The sequence below is a fragment of the Siphateles boraxobius genome, unplaced genomic scaffold (genome assembly GCF_051911475.1).
Source record: "Siphateles boraxobius isolate OS27281-9 unplaced genomic scaffold, OSU_SipBor_1 33, whole genome shotgun sequence".
Taxonomy (NCBI): Eukaryota; Metazoa; Chordata; class Actinopteri; order Cypriniformes; family Leuciscidae; genus Siphateles; species Siphateles boraxobius.
Window position 1 is genome coordinate 8,948,982 of NW_027508953.1, and position 21,714 is coordinate 8,970,695.

The 21,714-nt window shown below is 36.8% G+C and overlaps 1 protein-coding gene across 2 annotated transcripts in view; it reads right to left on the reverse strand.

Annotated features, from left to right (window-relative positions):
- Window positions 1–250: 250 nt before the first annotated feature.
- atp9b (ATPase phospholipid transporting 9B) overlaps window positions 251–21,714 on the reverse strand; it is a 60,329-nt gene continuing 38,865 nt past the window's right edge. The window contains exons 16-30 of one of the 2 annotated variants that reach the window (XM_077195396.1): window positions 20,077–20,238; window positions 19,304–19,396; window positions 16,710–16,793; window positions 15,548–15,718; window positions 14,615–14,713; window positions 11,542–11,631; window positions 11,295–11,439; window positions 11,044–11,108; window positions 8,939–9,094; window positions 8,735–8,799; window positions 8,543–8,651; window positions 8,331–8,388; window positions 6,204–6,407; window positions 2,612–2,644; window positions 891–2,288 (exon numbers count right to left, since the gene is read on the reverse strand). In XM_077195396.1, coding sequence (XP_077051511.1) covers window positions 2,152–2,288; window positions 2,612–2,644; window positions 6,204–6,407; window positions 8,331–8,388; window positions 8,543–8,651; window positions 8,735–8,799; window positions 8,939–9,094; window positions 11,044–11,108; window positions 11,295–11,439; window positions 11,542–11,631; window positions 14,615–14,713; window positions 15,548–15,718; window positions 16,710–16,793; window positions 19,304–19,396; window positions 20,077–20,238 — 1,671 coding nt within the window. In that variant the 3' untranslated portion in view covers window positions 891–2,151. Of the gene's footprint in view, window positions 2,289–2,611; window positions 2,645–6,203; window positions 6,408–8,330; window positions 8,389–8,542; window positions 8,652–8,734; window positions 8,800–8,938; window positions 9,095–11,043; window positions 11,109–11,294; window positions 11,440–11,541; window positions 11,632–14,614; window positions 14,714–15,547; window positions 15,719–16,709; window positions 16,794–19,303; window positions 19,397–20,076; window positions 20,239–21,714 lie in introns of both variants that reach the window. The other variant, XM_077195395.1, reaches the window with a different exon arrangement.

A 21,714-nucleotide genomic window follows, 5' to 3' on the forward strand; every position in this document is an offset into this window, starting at 1 on the left:
TTAAAAAAAGAGTTGAATGCTAGAGCTTCATAAAGTCGAATCAACATTTTAATTTGACGAGCCAATTAAATGACTAAAACTAGCTACATTTCATACAGTCAATTTTATTTTATAAAAGTTTTCTCTTTAAAAAAATACATGGGATTTGTGCCTATTAGTTCACCAATGTATACTTCGTATGTGAAAAGTGCTACCAAATATGGATGTATGACATATGTATTAGCACACCACTAAAAACCCACTAGACCACTTGGAAACATATTGCTCTTTAATCAGACATCAGTAATCAAAATATTCATTTATACTGCCGAAACCATCATGCTGATGACACAGAGAACGCCCACAGTTGCAGTAAAGCCACAGAAACATCACATTTTCTATTGTGTCAGTCAATAAAAAAAAGCAGGAGAAACAAAAGCTAAATATTCAAATAATAAATAAGCTATTGTTGTTAGGGTGTTACAGGGTTAATTGAAGGTTTATATACGGTAAAATATATCAGTTAGTGGTTTTCCTGAGTACAGTACAACTCCGCGTCTTCATAGCACAACCGGGATCCACCATTACGCGCAGCAAGAAAGGAACAGCGTACGGCACACGCGTTGCTTGGCATCGTCTCATTCAGTATTGTAAACACACTCACACACTCAGTATAGAAAATAAAGTGAATGATAAAACTCATTCCTCATACCAGCTGACTTATTTCATAAAGATAAGGCAAGATGATCTTACACATTATTGAGCCAACTTCACACCGTCAGCACAGTCAAAGCAAAAAATAGTGAAATAATTGGCGCCATAAAGAAAATGATGATGAGCAAGTGCCAAAGGTGATTTAAGAAAAGCAAAATTTACAGTGCACCTCTAAGCAGCTTAGGACATCCCAATACTTTTTGCAATCTTAAATAAGTCATTCATTTATGACCAATCCAACAAAAGTACATTCTTGTTTTTAAAGACTTGGTGTTACAAGTCATGCAATCAATCAAGTTTGATTTGTCAAATGTCAAAATGTCGATTGTGAAGTTTACACAATGTCAATTAGGATGTCAGGTTGAGAGGACCGTTGTTCCCAGAACAAATAGTTCCCGCTGTAAGAACACACGCTGTGCTCTGGTTTACATTTACACAGTTTTTTTTGCAGCAGGATCATATGGCAGCAGCAGCCACAGCACAACAGGAAACAAGACCTGCCCGAATTCAACTTCAGTATACACTCATGCAATCAGAACACTCGAATCACAACCACAGGTATTTACCAAGCCCCGCCCACACAGATCTCATTAATAATAAAGTTAACGACGCAACATGTGCCAAAATCAGACGGAAAAGTGCTGATGGGTATGAGAATACTAATAATACTTTACGTTCATTAAAGATGAAATTGTATTGTTGTATACCAACAATAAAAAAAAAAGTTAAAAATCCATAATATATTTGATAAAAAAACTGATTTTGCCTTCACATACATTTACGGTAAGTAAAAAGTGACAGTTTTGGGACCATTCCAGTCATTCCAGTGTGGGTGCCCTAAACAACCCTTTTATTCCATCTTGTCTTTTTTGTGCTTTAGCCTTTTCAAGTACTCAATACTACTCATTGTCTTATCCTACAACTGTCCCACCATCTTTAAATGATGAGCACAGGAACACTCATATTAGTCAAACGGCAAAGTTCATATATACAAACAAATCACATTATGTCACTGAAAATGAAGCACACATAAACCGCATCATAAAGCACTTTTGGGCTGACACTTAAAGGGATAGTTTACGCAAAAATGAAAATTTGGTCATTATTACCTCATGTCATTCCAAACAGATAGGAGTTTCCTTTAAGATCAAACACAAAAGTTAAGACTGTGTTGTAGGTGCAATTTTGGAGTATGACCATTTTTCCAATGTATGGAAAAGAGCATCGTGACCATTCTTTCAAGCTTCTCTTTTTGTGTTCCACAGAAAATACAGCAAGCCCTTAAGGTTTGGAACAACATGAGGGCAAGAAAATGATATCAGGCTGTTCATTTTTGGGTGAACTAAAATCCAGCAATAATAAAAAAGGATCAGATCCGTTTCAAAAGTGTTTTTGACATGCAGCGGTCACATGTGCTAAAAAATGTGTCTGCTTTTGACACCATGATGAATGGAAAGCTCAGGAGGAAAGTTTGGAATAACTGGGAGGGGAGAACTTCCGCTTCAGGTATTTGATGATGTAGAGCGGCAGACAGCTGACCAGCGTGATGACGCACACCTTCCACAAGAACGCCCGTGTTGTGATAAACGAAATATCTGAAGACAAACCAAACATAAGAAGAAAATCAAACGTCAGGGTCAAAGTGAGTCTTCATGCTCGTTTATATCATCAAGGCGTACGGTAGCGCCTTTTTTCACATGTTACACATGGATGAAGTGGATGGGATTCAGTGGAACGATGGAATGTTCTGAAAAATGAGTAATCACGGGGTTACGGCACATTTGAATGACTCCTTCTCATCCAGGGGCCCACACCACACGAGAGTGAAACCCGAGGGAGGAGAACGGATATGTTTGTGGAGGCAGGAAATGATAGCTGGTGAAACAACAGAGAGAACACAGGGGAAAGACAAACCTACCCAGGAAAGCTCCTAAGGTCACACGACCTATGCCTAAAGCACAGTCACAAAACAAGAGATGGAGAGAAAGAAGAAAGAGCTTAAAAGTTGAGCATACAGTGAGTGCACCAGTCTGAACTAATGTGTGTTTGGATGAAACACTGAAACCGGAGCCTATCCACCTTTTTCCTGGTTAGCGAATTTACCCATGATTCATAGCAGGTTTGAACCGGAAGCCGGTTGTCCTTTTCCGGTTCGAAGCTTTATGAAGATTAAGCGCCGCTTGCTCAGAACGCCCGCAGTGATGTGCTGGTTAGAAAATATGTGAAATAAGTAGGGCTGGCCCTGCCCGTGCACGACTGAAGTTGGGTTGGAAGTTATGTATACTATATGGAAGAGAATGCTAAACCATAATGAGCGTTTTCGTAATATATTTCCTATTCTGCATCTCAACGCACGCATAAGCTTGCCACAAAAAAACCCCGGCAAAAGTAATGATTATGCATTAAACATTTGAATTGTTTATTAATAACTAGTGTTTTCTGTAAGTGTCGACTGCAAAGATAAATTTGATGATGCTGACTCGCCATCTTCGCAGAAGTGAATGCGCCTATAGAGAGAAATAAGCAGAGAGCAGCCCTCTACATAAGCAGAGAGCAGCCCATTTCTGCTCGTTTTAATTATTTTGTTTAAAAGTACACATTTCAAGCTTTCTATAGATATACTTATGTATGTGAGGCAAGTAACTTATACGCTGAGTTTCGTTGATTAATAAGACGCGCTCCAGTTCACGCGGCCGTGCCTCCGTGTCCTGTATATCTACTATTTGTGCTTCTTATTTATTATTCCAGGCAATTTGTTGATAAAACATTGATAAAAATTAAGATACAATTTATACTAAACGAAATTCACTTTAAAGAAAGGCTTTCTACAAAACAAAACTTGATAAGTGGTGAAAATCATGTCTGAGCCATTCCAAATGTTTTCCGATATATTGGGCATCTTATGATCATATCTGACTCATCTTATGCGGTTCCCTTTTCATATAATCAACATAGATGAAATAATTTTTTTAAAAACATTATATTGTGAAACTTAAATATAAAACGTATGTTTAGTTTTTTTTTATTTATTTTTTTACTTATATTTAAGCGTCACACTGCTCCGCTTTGCTCATGTGCTCTGGTGTGTAGCCTATAGCCTTTACATGCATGTGTGCGTGATGTGATGGAGGGGTGCGATTCTCGAATATTAATTGCATAATACCCAGCGATCTTCAAATATAATTTTTGCTTGAAATGCCCATCCCTACTGGTAACGTATTACACCTTTTTCGTTGGATGCTTCAGTTTTAGCGCAGCTAACCAAAAACGTCTACTCTCTGGTATTGAATGTAGCTGATACGAACCGGACATAGGCATTCTCTCCTTTTTATCTTATGCTCAAAGCACCCAGTTTCTACAAATTTTTTTTTAATCTTTTTTGAATTGTTAAAACAACCAACAACAGCACATGTAGAGCCTGAACTCATTCTCTCACTGCTAATACAGTACGAACCGGAAGTAGGCAACCGGAGTCGTCGTCATGGCGGCACCCATTGTTTAGAGCAGAATAAGGCGGATAGGGCCATCTGTTACAGAGGACATTTTCACTTATTTGGCCTTTTATTTACGTGTGAAGGAAAGAGACCGGCGGACCATATCATTAAAGGTGAAGAGAGGCAGACAGATAGAATAATATTCAAAAAATAAATAAATAAAATAATAAATTTTTAAAAAATCTAATTTGTTGTTTTCATTTACTTACTTTACTACTACTACTACTAATAATAATAACAATAATAACCATAATAATAATTATATATATATATATATATATATTTATATATATATATATATATATATATATAAAGAATATTTAAGGAATAAGTAGACTGGTAAGAAATAAATCAATAAGGTAAGACATTTTTTTTAAATTTATATTAGAATTTATATTAATATAAACAAAAATCATAAAAGCGAATAGATGAACAGAGAGACAAATAAATGGATGGATAGATAGACAATATAATAATATTTTTGGTTAGAATTTACCTGTACAGTGCATGGATAATTATTATGCAAGTTGATATTCTGATCATATTTTTTTATCTAAGCACATTTTACAAATTCCAAACCACATCAACCTTAATAACTAGAATTCATTTGCTATTAAATCATTTATAAGTGAAAAATGCCTTATATATAGGTGCGCATAATTATTAGGCAGATTTTCTTTTACATGTAAAATGGGATACAAAGAGATTTAACTCGCTCTGAAAAGCCAAACATTATTAAATGCTCATGAGAAGGATACAATACTAATGCAAGACAAACATCATACAAGAATACAGTCATACAAGAACAAGCCAAGAAGAAAAGACACGTTAGCTACAAAGAATTAAGCGTGAAAACATCAGGAACCCTTTAGTCTCCAGTCCTACCAGGATCTCAGAGAATTTGCTAAGGGAAAGAATCCTGAAATATGACCCACATTTAATAATAAATTGTAAGCTTAAACGTGTAATACATGAAGACTGTTTATAGACAACCTATCTGTCTGAAGGCTTTATAGACATATAAGTTGAGTGTGACTCTTGAGGGACCAGCACCAGTTCAAGTCAGACAACAGCAGCGGTGGCGAGGGAGTCGTGCTGTGAGCTGCTACTAACAATGAGCATCTTGTAGGAGCTGGACTTAAAATCAACTCCCAAAACTTACTGCAAGACAAATTCTTCAAACAGTGGTCCTAGAGGATGTCGTGCTGGTCCCTCAAGAGTCATTCCCAACCTATCTGTCTATAAAGCCAATACAAAATGTATTTCTTCATGTATTTCACAACACTTCAGCTTGTGATTCTTATTAAGTGTGCGTCATATTTCAGGATTCTTTCCCTTAGCAAAGTCTCTGAGATACTGGTAGGACTCAAGGTAGTTTGCACTTCTGGTGGCACCTGAGACTCCTGATGCTTTCACACCTAATTATTTACCTTAATTACTAATTTTTTTGCAGTTAACATGTGCCTTTTCTTCTTGGCTTGTTCTTGTATGACTGTATTCTTGTATGATGTTTTGCTGTCATTGGTCACACCTTCAATGAATTCAATGAATTTCTAGTGTTGCATTAGTATTGCATCCTTCTCATGAGCATTTAATAATTTTTGCCTTTTCAGAGCGAGTTAAATCATCTTTTTTTTTTAGCCCATTTTACCTGTAAAAGAACACCAGGTTGATAATTATGATAATTAATTGAATATAAGGCGCTTTTCACTTCCAGCCTTCCTTAACAATTATATATCACTTATAAATGATTAAATACAAAATTAATAGTGGTTAAGATTTATGTGGTTTGGAATTGGTATAATGTGCTTCGAAAAAAATATATGATCAGAACAGTAATTATGCACGCACTGTATACATGAAAATAATGAAAATATTAAAAAGTGAATAAAAGCAAAGAACATGTAGATAGGTAAATAATAAATAGTATATTAATAATATGCAAAATAATTTAGATAAAATAAATAATAAATTAAGAATTTTTGAAAAATGTGTTGCACTGGTGTCCGTTCTTACCAAAGTATTCGTTTAAGAAGGCGAGGGAAGCAAAGTAGCAGCCTAGACTTATAAGTTCGGCTACGACCATGAGCCAGTGCCAGGTGCGGACAGTCAGCGCCACCATCAGCAGCTCCGTCAGGATCAGAGCAGTGAAAGAGATTGCCACCACATGCACAAACTCCTGATCGAACAGCACCAGGGCCCCGTACATCAAGATGCCCCCTGGTGGACAAACAGCAGATGTGCTTGAGTTGAACTAGCAAGGACTAAGATGTTGCCAAGATGTCAGTTTAGTGTTATAGGCCTGGTTTCTCAGACAGGGCTTAGAATGATCCAGGATTAGGCCTTATTTTAATTAGGATATTGAAGTAGCTTTTATAAACGTGCCTTAGAAAAAACATTAATGGTGTGCATCTTGAGACAAAACATTGGCTCTGGCATATTTTTAGATATGTCAGTGCAAGTTACGTTCAGTTGATACAGCTCAAACGTGGATTATAGGTCTAGGACTAAGTTAAGCCTTGTCTGTGAAACCAGTCGGATAATGAGTATAAAAACATGTGCATGAAACACATTAGTGGAATACAGGGGAAAAACTAACGATAAAAAAAAAGATCCTATAAAAGATCCTCCTTTAGACTGCAAGACCTGACAAACAAGAATGAGTTTCTTCCGTGATTTCTTGACCCTCGCTCATGGTCTGATCCCAATTCACACATGAGCGCGTCGAGCCCTGACCCCTACTCACTCGGCTCCACGCTCACTCGGCTCCTCAGCCTACTGTAACCGTCTCTGCTTTCATTTTAATCATAAACGCCAGCGCAATCCAGCCTAATGGCCTCTAACTGATCACATAATTGCCTCTCTTCATACGGAGAACATTCCTCAGGGTTACTCTCTGGACTAAATGAAATCTTTGCTCATATTTCCCTGTTGTTCTTGTCTCTCTGTATTAAGGTTTAATTAAAAAGCAGGAGCTGTCAGACGGGGACACTGATCTCTCTTGCTCGCTGCGCGGATCGATTTACAGTGCGGATAAGGCAGCCGTGTGCGCGTGAGAGCTGGCGACGATCCGAAAATCACATTCATGAAAAGAACTCGGCTAAATTTGCGGTAGACACGTTACATTGCGCTTCAAGGTTTATATATCTTTGATGAAACGTTCACAGATTTATTTGTAGAGAACGTATCCGTTTATGGTTAGTTTATATATGTCATGTTATCTCAGATTGGACTGGCTTTTTTAAGTTTACATTTCTCTTTTATGTTTGTTCAGTGAATTATGAGTACTGAGACAATCCACCCGGAGGAACCCAGGCACAATGGTGGTAGTTCATGCATCACTCCTCCTGGGATTCCAACCTAAGCCTAAAAGGAAATTGGTTTAAAACTTTTTGATGTTGAAATAATCCCTACAGCATTAGACCAGCATAATACTCGAACCAGATTCGTTCATTTTCTTTGATCGTTTCGATACCATTACAATTCTCGATTAAATTGCCTGACGTGTTATAAAAACAGGAAATTTTAGTAATGATTTGATTAGATTTGAAACAAATTGATTATTTACACGATTCAAAACTTTTTGAATGTTTTTAAAAGTTTCATGTTCACAAAGGCTGCATTTATTTGATCAAAATATTGTAAAAAAAAACAGTAATAATTGTGAAATATTAGTACAATTTAAAATAAGTAATTTTTTAATGTTTTAAATAATTTATGACCTGCTTCTTAATTAATATAAACTGTAGAAAATTATGTTTAGACATATAAATAAATAATAATAAGAAGAACCTGAAGTATTGATTCAGTACAGTGAGAAAAAAAAAGAATCATAAAATATTGATATATAATTGTATCAGCACAACACTATATTATTGTAATAATAATTGACTATTACATTCCCTAATTGATGCATTTAAATTTTTAATTCCCTTTCAACTGAAAAATTACCCCTTTCTGTGTCACTGAGAATTCACAAGTTCACTGCACTGATAGTCTAATTTTCACATCCGGTCCAACTAGGATACAAAGTTATTGCCAAAAAACAACAACAACATAACATAAGACGAGTGTGAAGATTATTGTTGAGTTGCTGTTTACCGTCAAACAAAAATATAATAACAACATTGTTCATCCATTTACCTTGATATACACTTATCAAAACCCAAATCAGGAAGGTCTTAAAGGACAGGGAACGGCCCTAGTGGAGGGAAAACCAAAGTCAGCACCGCTGTCATGCAGCAAACACAAACTCATGCCTTCATTCCTGTAACTTATATCATGTTTATCATGCAGATATTTGAGCTGATGGTTAGTACTGATGATTACTGTTATAATGTCTGATATGTTGTTACCTTGGTGAGGTCTTTATAGAGCTCAGGATACAGCAGTGCCATTTCAGGCTTTACATCCTGATCCAGCACCAGAGAAAAGACAGGGAACATGGTGTAGATGGTGGCATAACTGGAAACAAATAAGCAAAATGTTAGGAAATCATGGTAAAAGGCAACTATGATGTCCAAAAGTGCTATGTAGCCTTTACTTACCCCACCATGAGGAAACCTTGGTATAGAGGAACAGATGCGAAATAGAAAATAGAAGAAAACACAGCCTGAACGGGAAAACACAAATTTAAATCAAGATGCTGCATTGCAGCAACATTAGTGTAGTGCTCTTGGTGCTGGGAACAAGCCAATTAACTGTAATGGCAACATTTAGATGAGGCTCTACTCGTCTCTGTGTTACGGTACCTGCATGGTGGAGATGATCATGCCACGGTGCATGACAAACTGGCCAAGAGCTGCCGAACGTTTGTAGCTGTTGCGGCCATGTACCATTAGCAGTCTGCCGATGTGCTTAAACTGGGTAATGGAGAAATCTGCCGCCAAAGATGCCTGCTTTCCCTCCTGTAACACAAGTTTAGTTTTAAAAAGTCAAGTCAAGTCATAATGAACACATAATGCACTTATGTGAACTCTGAAATAGTATACCGTTACTGTTCTTTTGTTATTATTTATTAAATAAATACATTTTATTTAGACCAGGTAGGAAGTACAATTATTAAAGGTACTGTATATGAAAATTTCTCTGTAAATTACGTTTTCTAAAACTAAGAATGGATGAATGTCACGAAACCTTTAATGAACATGCGGATCATATTTTACCTCAAAATCAAAATAAATAATTGCAAAAAATGAATGCGACAAAATTAAAATTCAGGGCAGAAACTGAAAATGTCTTTTAAAAATTACTTGTCTTATTTTAAATTTTTTTTTTTTTGCTACAATTGTATTAATATATATATTTTTAATGAATTAAAAAAATTACTAGCCAATAAAATAACAACACTTTTATTGAAAGTAACACACTGATATTATACAGAAAATATATTTATATTAAACATCAATATATTATTCTTTATTCAGATCTTTGCAACAATCAGATTTATCTGATTTTGAAAACATTTTTTTACCAACTATCCAAACAATGTATAGTCCTACAAAGCTATTATTATTAGAGCATCTAAGCAGAGTGGGGTAGCGTATCAGTGAAAAAGAGAGTAGCGTCATTTTAACAGCGTTGCCAAGCATGGCTAAACCACACCATGTTACAACACAGTAGTGCTATTGCAAACAGAAACGAGTCTACTACTAAATAGAAATTTCATGTCAGCGCAACACTTTTTTTTTTCTTTCGAAAAGCATGAGTGGTACATGAGCTAAGCATTTGCATGGGTCATGACCAACTGAGCAGAGTGCATGTGAATAGAGCAAAATATTGTGGGGACCGTCACACAGTGATAACGCCTAGAGCGAGAGTGAAACCTGGGCAGGGCGGCATATATTTTTTGCCATTTTTTTTCTTTTGGCCAAAAACCGAAAATGCTATTTTCAGCGGCCGAAAATGCGGTGCATCCCCAGTAAAAAAAATATAGCTGCAAGTAGCAAATAAGGGGCCAAACACAAAAAAGGCATGAGTTATGCAAGCATGCCTGGAGGTATCAGACCAACTGCAACAATGAATAATTAAAGACATTTTAGATTATTTTCGATATTCAGATGTAATAAGCAATAAACAAATGTATATCTCCTGACCACTAGGTGGTACTGTGCCAAAACTGTGCAGGTAAATGCAACTGGTCATGGTTGTTATAACACACACCAAGTTTGGTCTGAATACGCTAAAGAGTTACGGAAATATAGCCTCACATCCACTTTGGTGTGCTCTTCATCAAAGTCATTTGAACGTTATTCATAAGCGGTTTGACAAATCAACTTGAATTCCACAAATTTTTGTCAGCATGACGATGATCTGATTGAAAATCGGAGCAATGGTCTAGGAGGAGTTTGAAAAATAGTTTTTTTTGTCAAATTCAAAATGGCAGAAAATTCGTTACAGGTTGCATTCAAATCGTCTTGAGCCAAGGAATCAGAGGAAACAAATATTTTGTGTCTAGCCCTTATGGTTAAAAAGTTGTTAGCATAAATATTAGTGCAACTTTGGACAGTTTGTGGCATTAGAGGGTTTGAGTTAGAGACTTTTGCTATGGTGACTGTCCTCAATCTGTGTGCCAAATTTCATAACTTTCCTACAAGCGGTTCTATGAGCTGCCGTAGACTTCCATGGCGGAAGAGGAAGAAGATGATTTAAACATGTCTGTTTTACAGTGAGAATCTAACGAGCATCACCAATATACGATATCACCAATGAGAGCAAAGAATGCAAAGAAGTAAAACACCTAGACACATTGAGATAGTGAGAATTTATTTGGAGGGGAAAATGTGGTTCATTAAAGATTAATTGAAAAGTTACAGCAACAGGAAAAGACCATCCAAGTTAATGAGAAATACCTTACCTTCCCTTCAATACCAATACCACAGTCTGCTGCTTGGATCATGCTGACATCATTTCCTCCATCGCCTGAGCACAGAGATAAGAAAGATGATAGCGGGAAAACATGAGAAGACAATGTGAAGACAGTCATCTTTACCGCTCTGAAAGATTCATGTGCTTGGAGAGAGTTCGGTTTAAGTGGGTTTTGTCTCAGCTACTAGATGATGGAACTTAAAGCTCAACAGACTAAGGAGAGAAGTGGAGAGGACTGACCTATGGCACATGTTCTGTTGGCTGTATGTTGCTGTAACAATCGAACTATTTGAGCTTTCTGCGTGGGAGAGCAGCGACAGCAAACCACAGCGGGGCACTGACACGCCAGCTCCACAAATTCATGCTCGTAGTACCGCAGACAGACCTGATGGGACACACATAGAGAGATATAATCAGTGTGAGAATAATATTCCTGAATGATCATACATGATTGTGTTGAATATATGGAATATTTCAGGTGTTTTACTTCCAGAGAGTCTCCTGATATGACCAGTGCACAGTCATGTTTCCTCCTGAAGGCGTTCAGCTCCAGATGAGCCTCGCCCCTATTAGACACCTACCAAAAATACATAAAACACGTCCTATTACTAAAGCCATGTTCAGACTGTCAGTCCAAATCCACTAACTGGAATCTGATCTATGGAATGGATATCTGATCTATGGCTATGTTCACGCTGCAAGCCTTAATGCTCAACTCTTATTTATTGCACAGATAGATAAGATTTTTTGTTTTTTTTTGCTGTTTTTTTTTTGTACATTTTTTTATGTGGCCGATATCAGATTCCATGTGAACTGATCCGAACTGACCCGCAAAAGAACAATAACAAGATGGCATGCAGCAAACTGTCATACGGAAGTAAACACGAAGGTTACTGAAGTCAGCATTTATAATGTGCCGCAGAAGATTGCAAATTTGATAAGGAGGATGAAGACGAGGATGTGGAGAAAGAGAGCAGTTTTTCTAGATTTCCCTCGAGTTTCGCTTATATAGAGCTGTCACCGTGATACTTAGACCTCACTGTCCTCCTACTATCACGGCTGTCTTCCATTTTAACCGAGTGACCAAAGAACTACTGGTATGTAAAATCTTTAGAGTGATTTATGTCAGCACTTAATTGTGATGCATGTTGATAGAGTGAGATAAATGTCGCATGAATTCCGATATAACCATTAAGGAGGTGGTCACATTGCAAAACATCCAACTTGTATCTTATTTAGTACCACATATGGAAGTGGCCCAAATCAGAATCTAGGAAAATCTGATTCAATGTGGTTTGCGTGGTTCACACTGTAATGAAAAAACAAAACAACAACAAAACAGAACCGAGTCATATATGAGCAAAAAAATGTGGGCCTTTTGCCTGCAGTATGAACGTAGCCTAAATTATTGACCTGTCAACAGAATTTGACACCCCTGGTTCCAAACTGTGTATCTCAACTGTTTAGATCCGATTAGTGTCTCGTGGCTATTTTTTTAGTTTCCTGGAATATTCGCGTTGGTTTTCTACGCCAAAAACCACATGGAGGGGTTCGCAATGTTATCTTACAACAATAATGGACGACAAGGTGTTGGACTACTATGACTAAAGAAGTGGCAGAAACATGGCATGATCGGCTTGATTCCATGCACAGTGAAAAAAGTAAAAACACCTCATCACTGGACCCGAGATGTCTCCATTATATTATTATACTGAACAAAATTATAAATGCAACACTTTTGTATTTGCCCCCATTTTTCATGAGCTGAACTCAAAGATCTAAGACTTTTTCTATGTACACAAAAGGCCTATTTCTCTCAAATATCGTTCACAAATATGTCGAAATCTGTGTTAGTGAGCATTTCTCCTTTGCTGAGATAATCCATCCACCTCACAGGTGTGGCATATCAAGATGCTGATTAGACAGCATGATTATTGCACAGGTGTGCCTTAGGCTGGCCACAATAAAAGGCCACTCAAAAATTTGCCGTTTTACTGTATTGGGGGGGGGGTCCGGCAGGGTCCGAAAACCAGTCAGTATCTGGTGTGACCACCATTTGCCTCACGCAGTGCAACACATCTCCTTTGCATAGAGTTGATCAAGTTGTTGATTGTGGCCTGTGGAATGTTGGTCCACTCCTCTTCAATGGCTGTGTAAAGTTGCTGGATATTGGCAGAACCTGGAACACGCTGCCGTATACGCCGATCCAAAGCATCCCAAACTTGCTTAATGGGTGACATGTCCGGTGAGTATGCTGGCCATGCAAGAACTGGGATGTTTTCAGCTTCCAGGAATTGTGTACAGATCCTTGCAACATGGGGCTGTGCATTATCATGCTGCAACATGAGGTGATGGTCATGGATGAATGGCACAACAATGGGCCTCGGTATCTCTGTTCATTCAAAATGCCATCAATAAAATGCACCTATGTTGTGTTCATTGTCCATAACATACGCCTGCCCATACCATAACCCCATATCATCAAACCGCTCACCCACACGACGCCATACACGTTGTCTGCCATCTGCCCTGTACAGTGAAAACCGGGATTCATTCGTGAAGAGAACACCTCTCCAAAGTGCCAGACGCCACCGAATGTGAGCATTAACCCACTCAAGTCAGTTATGACGACGAACTGCAGTCAGGTCGAGACCCCGATGAGGACGACGAGCATGCAGATTAGCTTCCCTGAGACGGTTTGTGCAGAACCTCTTTGGTTATGCAAACCGATTGTTGCTGCAGCTGTCCGGGTGGCTGGTCTCAGACAATCTTGGTGGTGAAGATGCTGGATGTGGAGGTCCAGGGCTGGTGTGGTTACACATGGTCGGCGGTTCTGAGGCCAGTTGGATGTACTGCCAAATTCTCTTAAAACGCCTTTGGAGACGGCTTATGGTAGAGAAATGAACATTAAATTCATGGGCAACAGCTCTGGTGGACATTCCTGCTGTCAGCCTGCCAACAGCATGCCAACTCCCTCAAAACTTGCGACATCTGTGGCATTGTGCTGTGTGATAAAACTGCACATTTTAGAGTGGCCTTATATTGTGGCCAGCCTAAGACACACCTGTGAAATAACCATGCTGTCTAATCAGCATCTTGTTATGCCACACCCTCTGAGGTGGATGGATTATCTCGGCAAAGGAGAAGTGCTCACTAACACAGAAATAGGCCTTTTGTGTACATAGAAAAAGTCTGAGATCTGTCAGTTCAGCTCTTGAAAAATGGGGGCAAAAACAAAAGTGCTGCGTTTATAATTTTGTTCAGTGTATTTTCTGTGACGTGCACATTGACAACAAAACACAACCTTGTTTCTGCATTAATGTCAGACGTGTTTACGTTTACGTGGCATGAGAAAGTGTCATTAAGGCAGAAAAGCTACGTGAAATCAAACCACTTTAGCTTGAAACGGATTTGTCAGTTTTTTTTATTTCCCACACTTTGTTAGGTGAAAAAAAAATCTGATTTTGGCTGACAATCTGAACAAGGCTTAAAACACCACAGAGGTTTCACTCTTAATCCATTACAGTTAAAATCCAAATGATCAGTGGTTCTGATCCTACCGGTCTGAAGACATGGATGTCTTGATTTCTGGACACTAAGTGGGAGCTTTTGGCAATACATGTAGCAGTTTCCAGCTTGTCTCCGGTCAACATCCAGATCTGAAACATTAAGAAGAACCCAAGGGTCAATATTAACCCTATAAAGACTGAAATATGAAATCATAGAAAAAAATGAAATGGACAATTTTATTGAACATTTAGACAAAATATTAAAAAATAAAATACTAATTAAAAAGTCTGAATATGTGTTGAGTATTATATAGAGCATTATAAAGAGCAAATTTAATACATCAGGCTTTTGTGGTATTATATGGGAGAATATGGAGCTCATATTCAAGGATGAAAAAAACACCTCAAAGGGGCCAAAATTGAGCAAAAAATTTCTAATATGTATATAGCCAAAAAGTAAGATGGAATTCTGCTAGATTGTAATGTAAATCAATGAGATGTTTATAAATATTGGTTGTATCTCCCAATATTATGTCTTAGTAAGATGGCGTTAAAATGCGCCATTTTATGATCAATGTTCTGCAGTTCTCTTTGTGGGGGGCAAACCATATAACGCAATACAATACAATGATGACTGAGAGATGAACAAATAAATGTTCCTCAAAGGCCAGATGCATCATATTTTATAGTCACATTTTAGTACGATTTTCCACAAAAAAAAAAAAAAAAAAAATTGTATTCATGATTAATTAAGTAAACCTAAGTTGGTTTAGTCCAGTAAAAGTTCACCATAAAATATTACTAACAATATAAAAAGTTAATTCTTAAATGTATATTCATACAAAAAATTATCATTGATTTCACATCAAAAAGACAGTATGTACAGTACATATACAGTAGGCTTTATAGGGTTAAATTCTCAATATGTATATGGGCCTTGTGTTTGGGTGTTCAAATACTTTTGGCCATATGATGTATGTGTACCTTGATCCCAGCATTGCGGAGGAGCTCCAGTGTGGGCCGGACATCAGCCTGCAGCTGATCTTCCACTCCAGTGAGACACAGAAGCTCCAACTCTCTCTCCAGACTCTCCACCACTGCTGCCACCTTCAGGGCGCGATCATGGATACTCAACTTTGCCTGATTATAACGACTCTGGATAGATCATAGAGATGGATAAAATATGTGTTAAGTCATAAGTATTTTAAATTTGCCTCGCTTCAGTAGAATTAGAATTGGTAAATTTGATTTGAGTCGGTTCAAACTGACCAATGAATCAATTCCAAAATCTGATTCAATGATTTGTTTGCAACAGCAACACAAGTGACATTATTAATGTATTAAAAGGATTTAATAAAAATGTCCTGTAAAAAATGCTGCATATTACTATTCGAAAGTTTGGGGTTGCTGATTAAAAAAACTTTATTGATCAAAAGTGATAGTAAATACATTTATAATGTAAAAAATATTTATATTTCAAATAAATTATGTTCTTTTAAACATTATACTCAAAGAATACCTTTACATCAAAACATCATACATCAAAATGCATCACTGTTTTCTAATAATTAGAAATTATTCTTGAGCAACAAATCAAAACTCTGAATGATCATGTGACACTGAAGACTGAATAATGGGAATAAATTACATTTTAAAATATGTACAAAAAGAAAATAGTTGTACTAATATATCACAGTATTATTGTTTGTCTGTTTTTGATCAAATAAATACAATCTTGGTGACCATAAAACAAATTTCTTTAAAAAAATATTTGAAAACAATCCTACTCACCACAAACAGTAGAGTATATGAACAGTATATTGGTTCTAAATTAATGAAAATAATTAAATATATATTTTCCTTGTGTTTTTTTGATTAAGCACATGGGGGGAAATATTCCTAGATCATTTATAATTATCTCTTACTGCATATTATTTATTACATTAAACAATTTGTATCTACTTGTCAATAAAAACTGTTTGCTTGAAACGATGGTTCCTCTGCCTGAGTACACAAATAACAACTTCAAACTATTTCAAAGCAAATCAATGAATACTAAAAAGCTGAAAAATATCAAGATATATATTAACCTACATATTATTTTACTTCACTAACTGAGGGCAGAAGCAAAGCTGGTCTATCATACCTCAAAGTCCTGGTACTGCTCTTCAGTCAGTGATTTCTTAGCCACCACCAGCGTCCGGAGGCCCTCTCTGGCCATGTTCCCACACTGAGACAACATAATGCAACACACAACTACAGTTACATCTGCTACATCCACGGTGTGTGAGACAATGAACTCAAATGGTATACAGAAAGCATTGGAACAAAGATATAAACAATGATTTTACCACAATTGTATTTACAGGAAACATCAAAACACTGTCACACAAATAGATAAATGCAAACACACGCACAGGATGGATCAATTGTGAAAAATACAACAGTGCCTACGGGAATCTTTGAGCAGACTGTAAAAGATGTGGGACAGCGGTTTATTTTTGATATGAAAATGCAACAGGCGAAAGTGATGCAGTGATTACTTATTGACCCGTCCTCATAACGGCATCTAACACACACACAGCGTATCGTGAACAGGCCGACGAGGATTATGACATGATGCTCCCAGTCATATGCCTTTATTGAGGTCATTCATTAATTAATAAGCCTCATCTCCGCCCCTCATCGACTGAATATTGCCAATACAAATTGTAATCATCTAAGCGAAAAATGCATGCGTGATGATTGGCTGAGCTGATTGTCCTTGATCACAAAGGATAGGACAGGCCGAGCTGCTTGTTATGCTTGGCGGTACCTTATCATATGTGTTGATTCTTAATTCAACAGGGATCTGTTCATAAAGTCATCCAATCAAGGGATTCAACACCAAAAACACTACCGTCACATCAAGTTGCTACTGAGGAAGTGTGTTGGAATTACAGATATAGGGGGACCTGGGACTAGTAAACATAAGTTGTCATATATTATACATATAATTGTTTATACTATAAATTCATAACTTGGAATATGTATATATGCATGCATGTATATACAGGACCGTTCAGAAGTTTGGAGATTTTCTAATATTTTTTTAAAGTCTCTTATGCTCACCAAAGCTGCATTTATTTGATCAAAAATCCAGTAAAAACAGGAATACTGTAGAGTATTATTGCTAATTAAAATAACTGTTTCTTTCTTATTTTAATACATTTTAAAATGTAATATATTCATGTGATGGCAAAGCTAAATTTCAGCTTCATTATTCCAGCCTGCAGTGTCACATGATCCTTCAGGAATCTTTCTAATATGCTGATTTTGGTGCTTAAGAAACATGTATCATGGTTTCCACAAAAATATTAGGCAGCACAACAATTTTAAAATAAAAGTAAATTTCTTTCCCAATCTTAACTGTCAGTTTTGATCAATTTAATGCTTCCTTGCTGAATTAAAGTATTATCTGTTTAGAAAAAAAGTCTTCATGACACCAAAATCTTGAACAGTAGTTAATGCATAGGCGAATAGAGGGGTTTAGGGTTGTCCCCCTCTAAAAATATCTTTAAAAACCATGCTGTGTATTGTAAATAATATAATGATATATACTTAAAATAATTGTGTACCTGGTAAAACAATACAAACGATTTAAGTTCAGAAACATTTTGAGTCCCCCCACCCTTGCATCACAGTGCTCCATTGAGTCGGCGGTCAAGGCTATCTGATTCACTTTAATCATTGGATGAAGTGAGTCTTTTTGTCTTTAATACAGACGATGCTGTGTCATTAATAAATTATTCATGACAAAAATAAATTATGATATCCAATTTTTTTCCATGAGTCATGTCAGCAATTATAATGTTACCTAGCTTGTTTGGTAGCTTGTTTAATACAGTAGCATGTTGAATAGTAAGTCACCCACTACAACTAACACGGTGATAAGCCTATGTGTGAACTGATATTAGGCTAATTTTGTAGATCTACCGTGTTAGGATTTGCTCAATATGATGTTAAGTGGCAGATCAGTGGTGTGTCCCAGAGGAAATCTAAAATACAATGTGGAGGACACAAGATCATTTAATAATTATAATATGACCGCGTGGTGAACCTATGAACCTAACTCATATTTAAACAACTATCCCTTTGTGTAAGATACAAGTACAAAATTGGCTGTATTATTAGTGTCCCCTTATTAGTTTGTTTATTGCCCCCCCCCCCCCCCTACTGTTAGATGAAAATTACACCCATGAGTGTATGTATATAACTTGCATACAATATGTAAAAATGGTTTGATATTTTTCTATTCCTGTTAACATCTTAATAGTTTCGTAATTATGAGTGTCATAACTGTTTTATTGTTTAATTTTAGCTAAAAAATTTGACAACTATTGTAGAACCCCTAATTCCAAATTTGTAAGATCTAGAGACATTTTTCTTTTGTGTGTTTGTATGTGTGTGTGTGTGTGTGTGTGTGTGTGTGTGTGTGTGTGTGTGTGTGTGTGTGTGGATAAATTACATTTGACGAACAAATATAAAGGTACTGCATTTTTTGTTGTTGATGGCATTTGATTGTGTGTGTGTAAATACAGATTATGAATTGGATACAAAAACAATTAAAAATGCAAATAAACAAACAAAAACAAGAAGGGTCACAGAAACAGACAATTAGGTTTATTCATAAGCTCACCAGCCTGCATGAAAAAGCAGAATGGCGATTTTCTCCATCAACAATGGTTCATGTATTCTTACCTCCTCCTCCAGCCAATCATTGTACTGTACAATGCTCGCCATAGCAACATCTGCCCCTTTCATGTAAAACGTGATGTCCCCAGTAGCCTCCTCCTGAAACATAATCAATTCAATTGAGAACACTTAAAACATATTAAAATATGTCTAAATCAGTAGGGTGTTCAACTGTAAAGCAAACGACTAACACTCCTGAAGTTATCAGTGAAAAAGTCAACAGAGGTGATTTGCGCCCACACAAATACGTCAAAAGCTAGTCATAAATACACTTATGCATGAAATGTAACCAACAAACAACAAACAAACACAACACACTCACAGAAACGCTCAAGTACAGAGTTCTGAAGTATATAATTGTTAAGGGTTTTTCTGTTAGAACGGTGTCGTGTTAGCAGCCCCTAAGTTAATAACTAATGATCTTTGCAACAGAACTGAATCAATCAAAACTAACTTTAGCTGGACAATAACTGTGTCCTAGAGCTGTGGTGAAGCCAAAACAATCTGTTACGGTAATTTCTATCATCACTGTAAAGCTGCTTTGAAACAATCCATACTGTTAGAAGCGCTTTATGTGACTTGGTGACTGGACTTGACTAATAGCTTACTCAGCAAAGACTAAAGGACACAAAGTCAGACTGCAAAGGGAGCATTTTCAAACACGCACACTTTCACATTTATATTTTCATCAGATTTCTTTTTTTTTTTTTTTTTACAATGCACAAAACGCATACTGTACAAACAAGCTCGCACACATGGTGCTGTGGTGCGAGACGTACCTTGACAATGATGCCCATGCGCTTGCTCTCTGAGGTGAAGGGGAAAATCTGGAGGATGTAATAGGTCAAGATCTGTCCGGCTGGGGTCTTCAGCTGGAGGGACATCAGGTCTCTGTTCACCAGAGTCAAACCCATACTCTCAGTCCAGCGCACCAGAGCCACCTACACAACAAGTGAAAGAACTTTTTTTGCTTTTGTGAAAGATGTGTGGTTTTGTGACCAGTTGTATGCAAGCTTTCAATCATAAAATTCAAATTTGGTAATGGACTTTCGCTTCCAATACGCTTCCAATAAGTGGTAGATCAATCACAACAGACTAAGCCATCTGACCAATCAGAGCAGAGTAGGATCTCAGAAAGGAGGGGTTTAAAGACTCCTTTATCGAACCATTTCAAACTCTTTGAGAAATTAGAGATTCTGCAATGCATATTATGAGACAATTAAAGTGTTTTTTGACTGTGGATGCAAGTGAAATTTATTGTAGGAGACTTCCAAATCAAAACTAGGAACCTTAAAAATAGCAAAATTGGGGCACTTTAATTGTTTTTCTCAAAAAGATATTTACATTTATCCACCTTATTTTTCAACGTGGAAATAAGCTTTTTTCTGTGAATGAGATTTGCGGTTCATTAGCCGCTATAGGGAAATAACGAGAAGAATAACAAAGTGCAGTAAATGGAAAAACCGTTTGAGCTACAAACCAGTGTGTTTATAATTAAGCCACAACATTAAAATAATATGGTAAGAAATACCAGTTTGCAATATCAAGCAGCATAACAAGCTTTTTTTGTACAGCTAAAAATAACTGGAAGCGGATGACACATTAAATTTACAAATGGCTGCACCCACTCTTACGTAATAAAAAAAAATATTATGGATACTCTGAAAAATTTATTTCAGGATACAGAAAAAATGTGTCATGATCTGCACAAGGTTTCTATCACCAATTCAATTTCTGAAAATTACTTTTGTGACATTGATCATGGGAATTCTTGATTTTCTTGCAGTGTTTGGCAGTAACGCGTTACTAGTAACGCATTACTGTAACGCAGTTACTTTTGACAGTAACTCATACTGTAACGCATTACTTTTTAAAAAAATTAACCCCGTTACCATATGGTGCGTTGTCCGTTACTTTTTTAAATTAATTAATTTTGGCTGAAGTGTAGCCTACAGCCTAACCTGTTTGCAGCAGCGACGCATTGTAGGATTGGTGGTAGGGTTGCTTGCCACCCGTCCCTTAAAATACGGAAACGCCCGTATTTACAAGTAAAATGATGCGTCCCATATCAAATCAATAAGCGAAGCGATTTGTCCCGTATTTTACATAAGGCCCACACATAGCCTAGTTGTATAAAAACATAAGGATTTACTATACTAATAGCAAATAGCCTATAAAGAAATAAATTTCAAAATAATGTTACATTATGATTAGAATCAAATGAATTTTGTCCATTTTCTAAGCTTAGAAAATGCACATTTATACGGGCTGAATTTTATAGGCCTAAAATATTGTTTAGTAATTCTGTGAATTACACTGCGCAAACCAAAGTAGGCTAATACTACCCACCGGATGAAGAAGGGTTGGCTCTCAGTCTCCACAGAACAAAATATTTATTTTATTTTATTTTTAGTGTT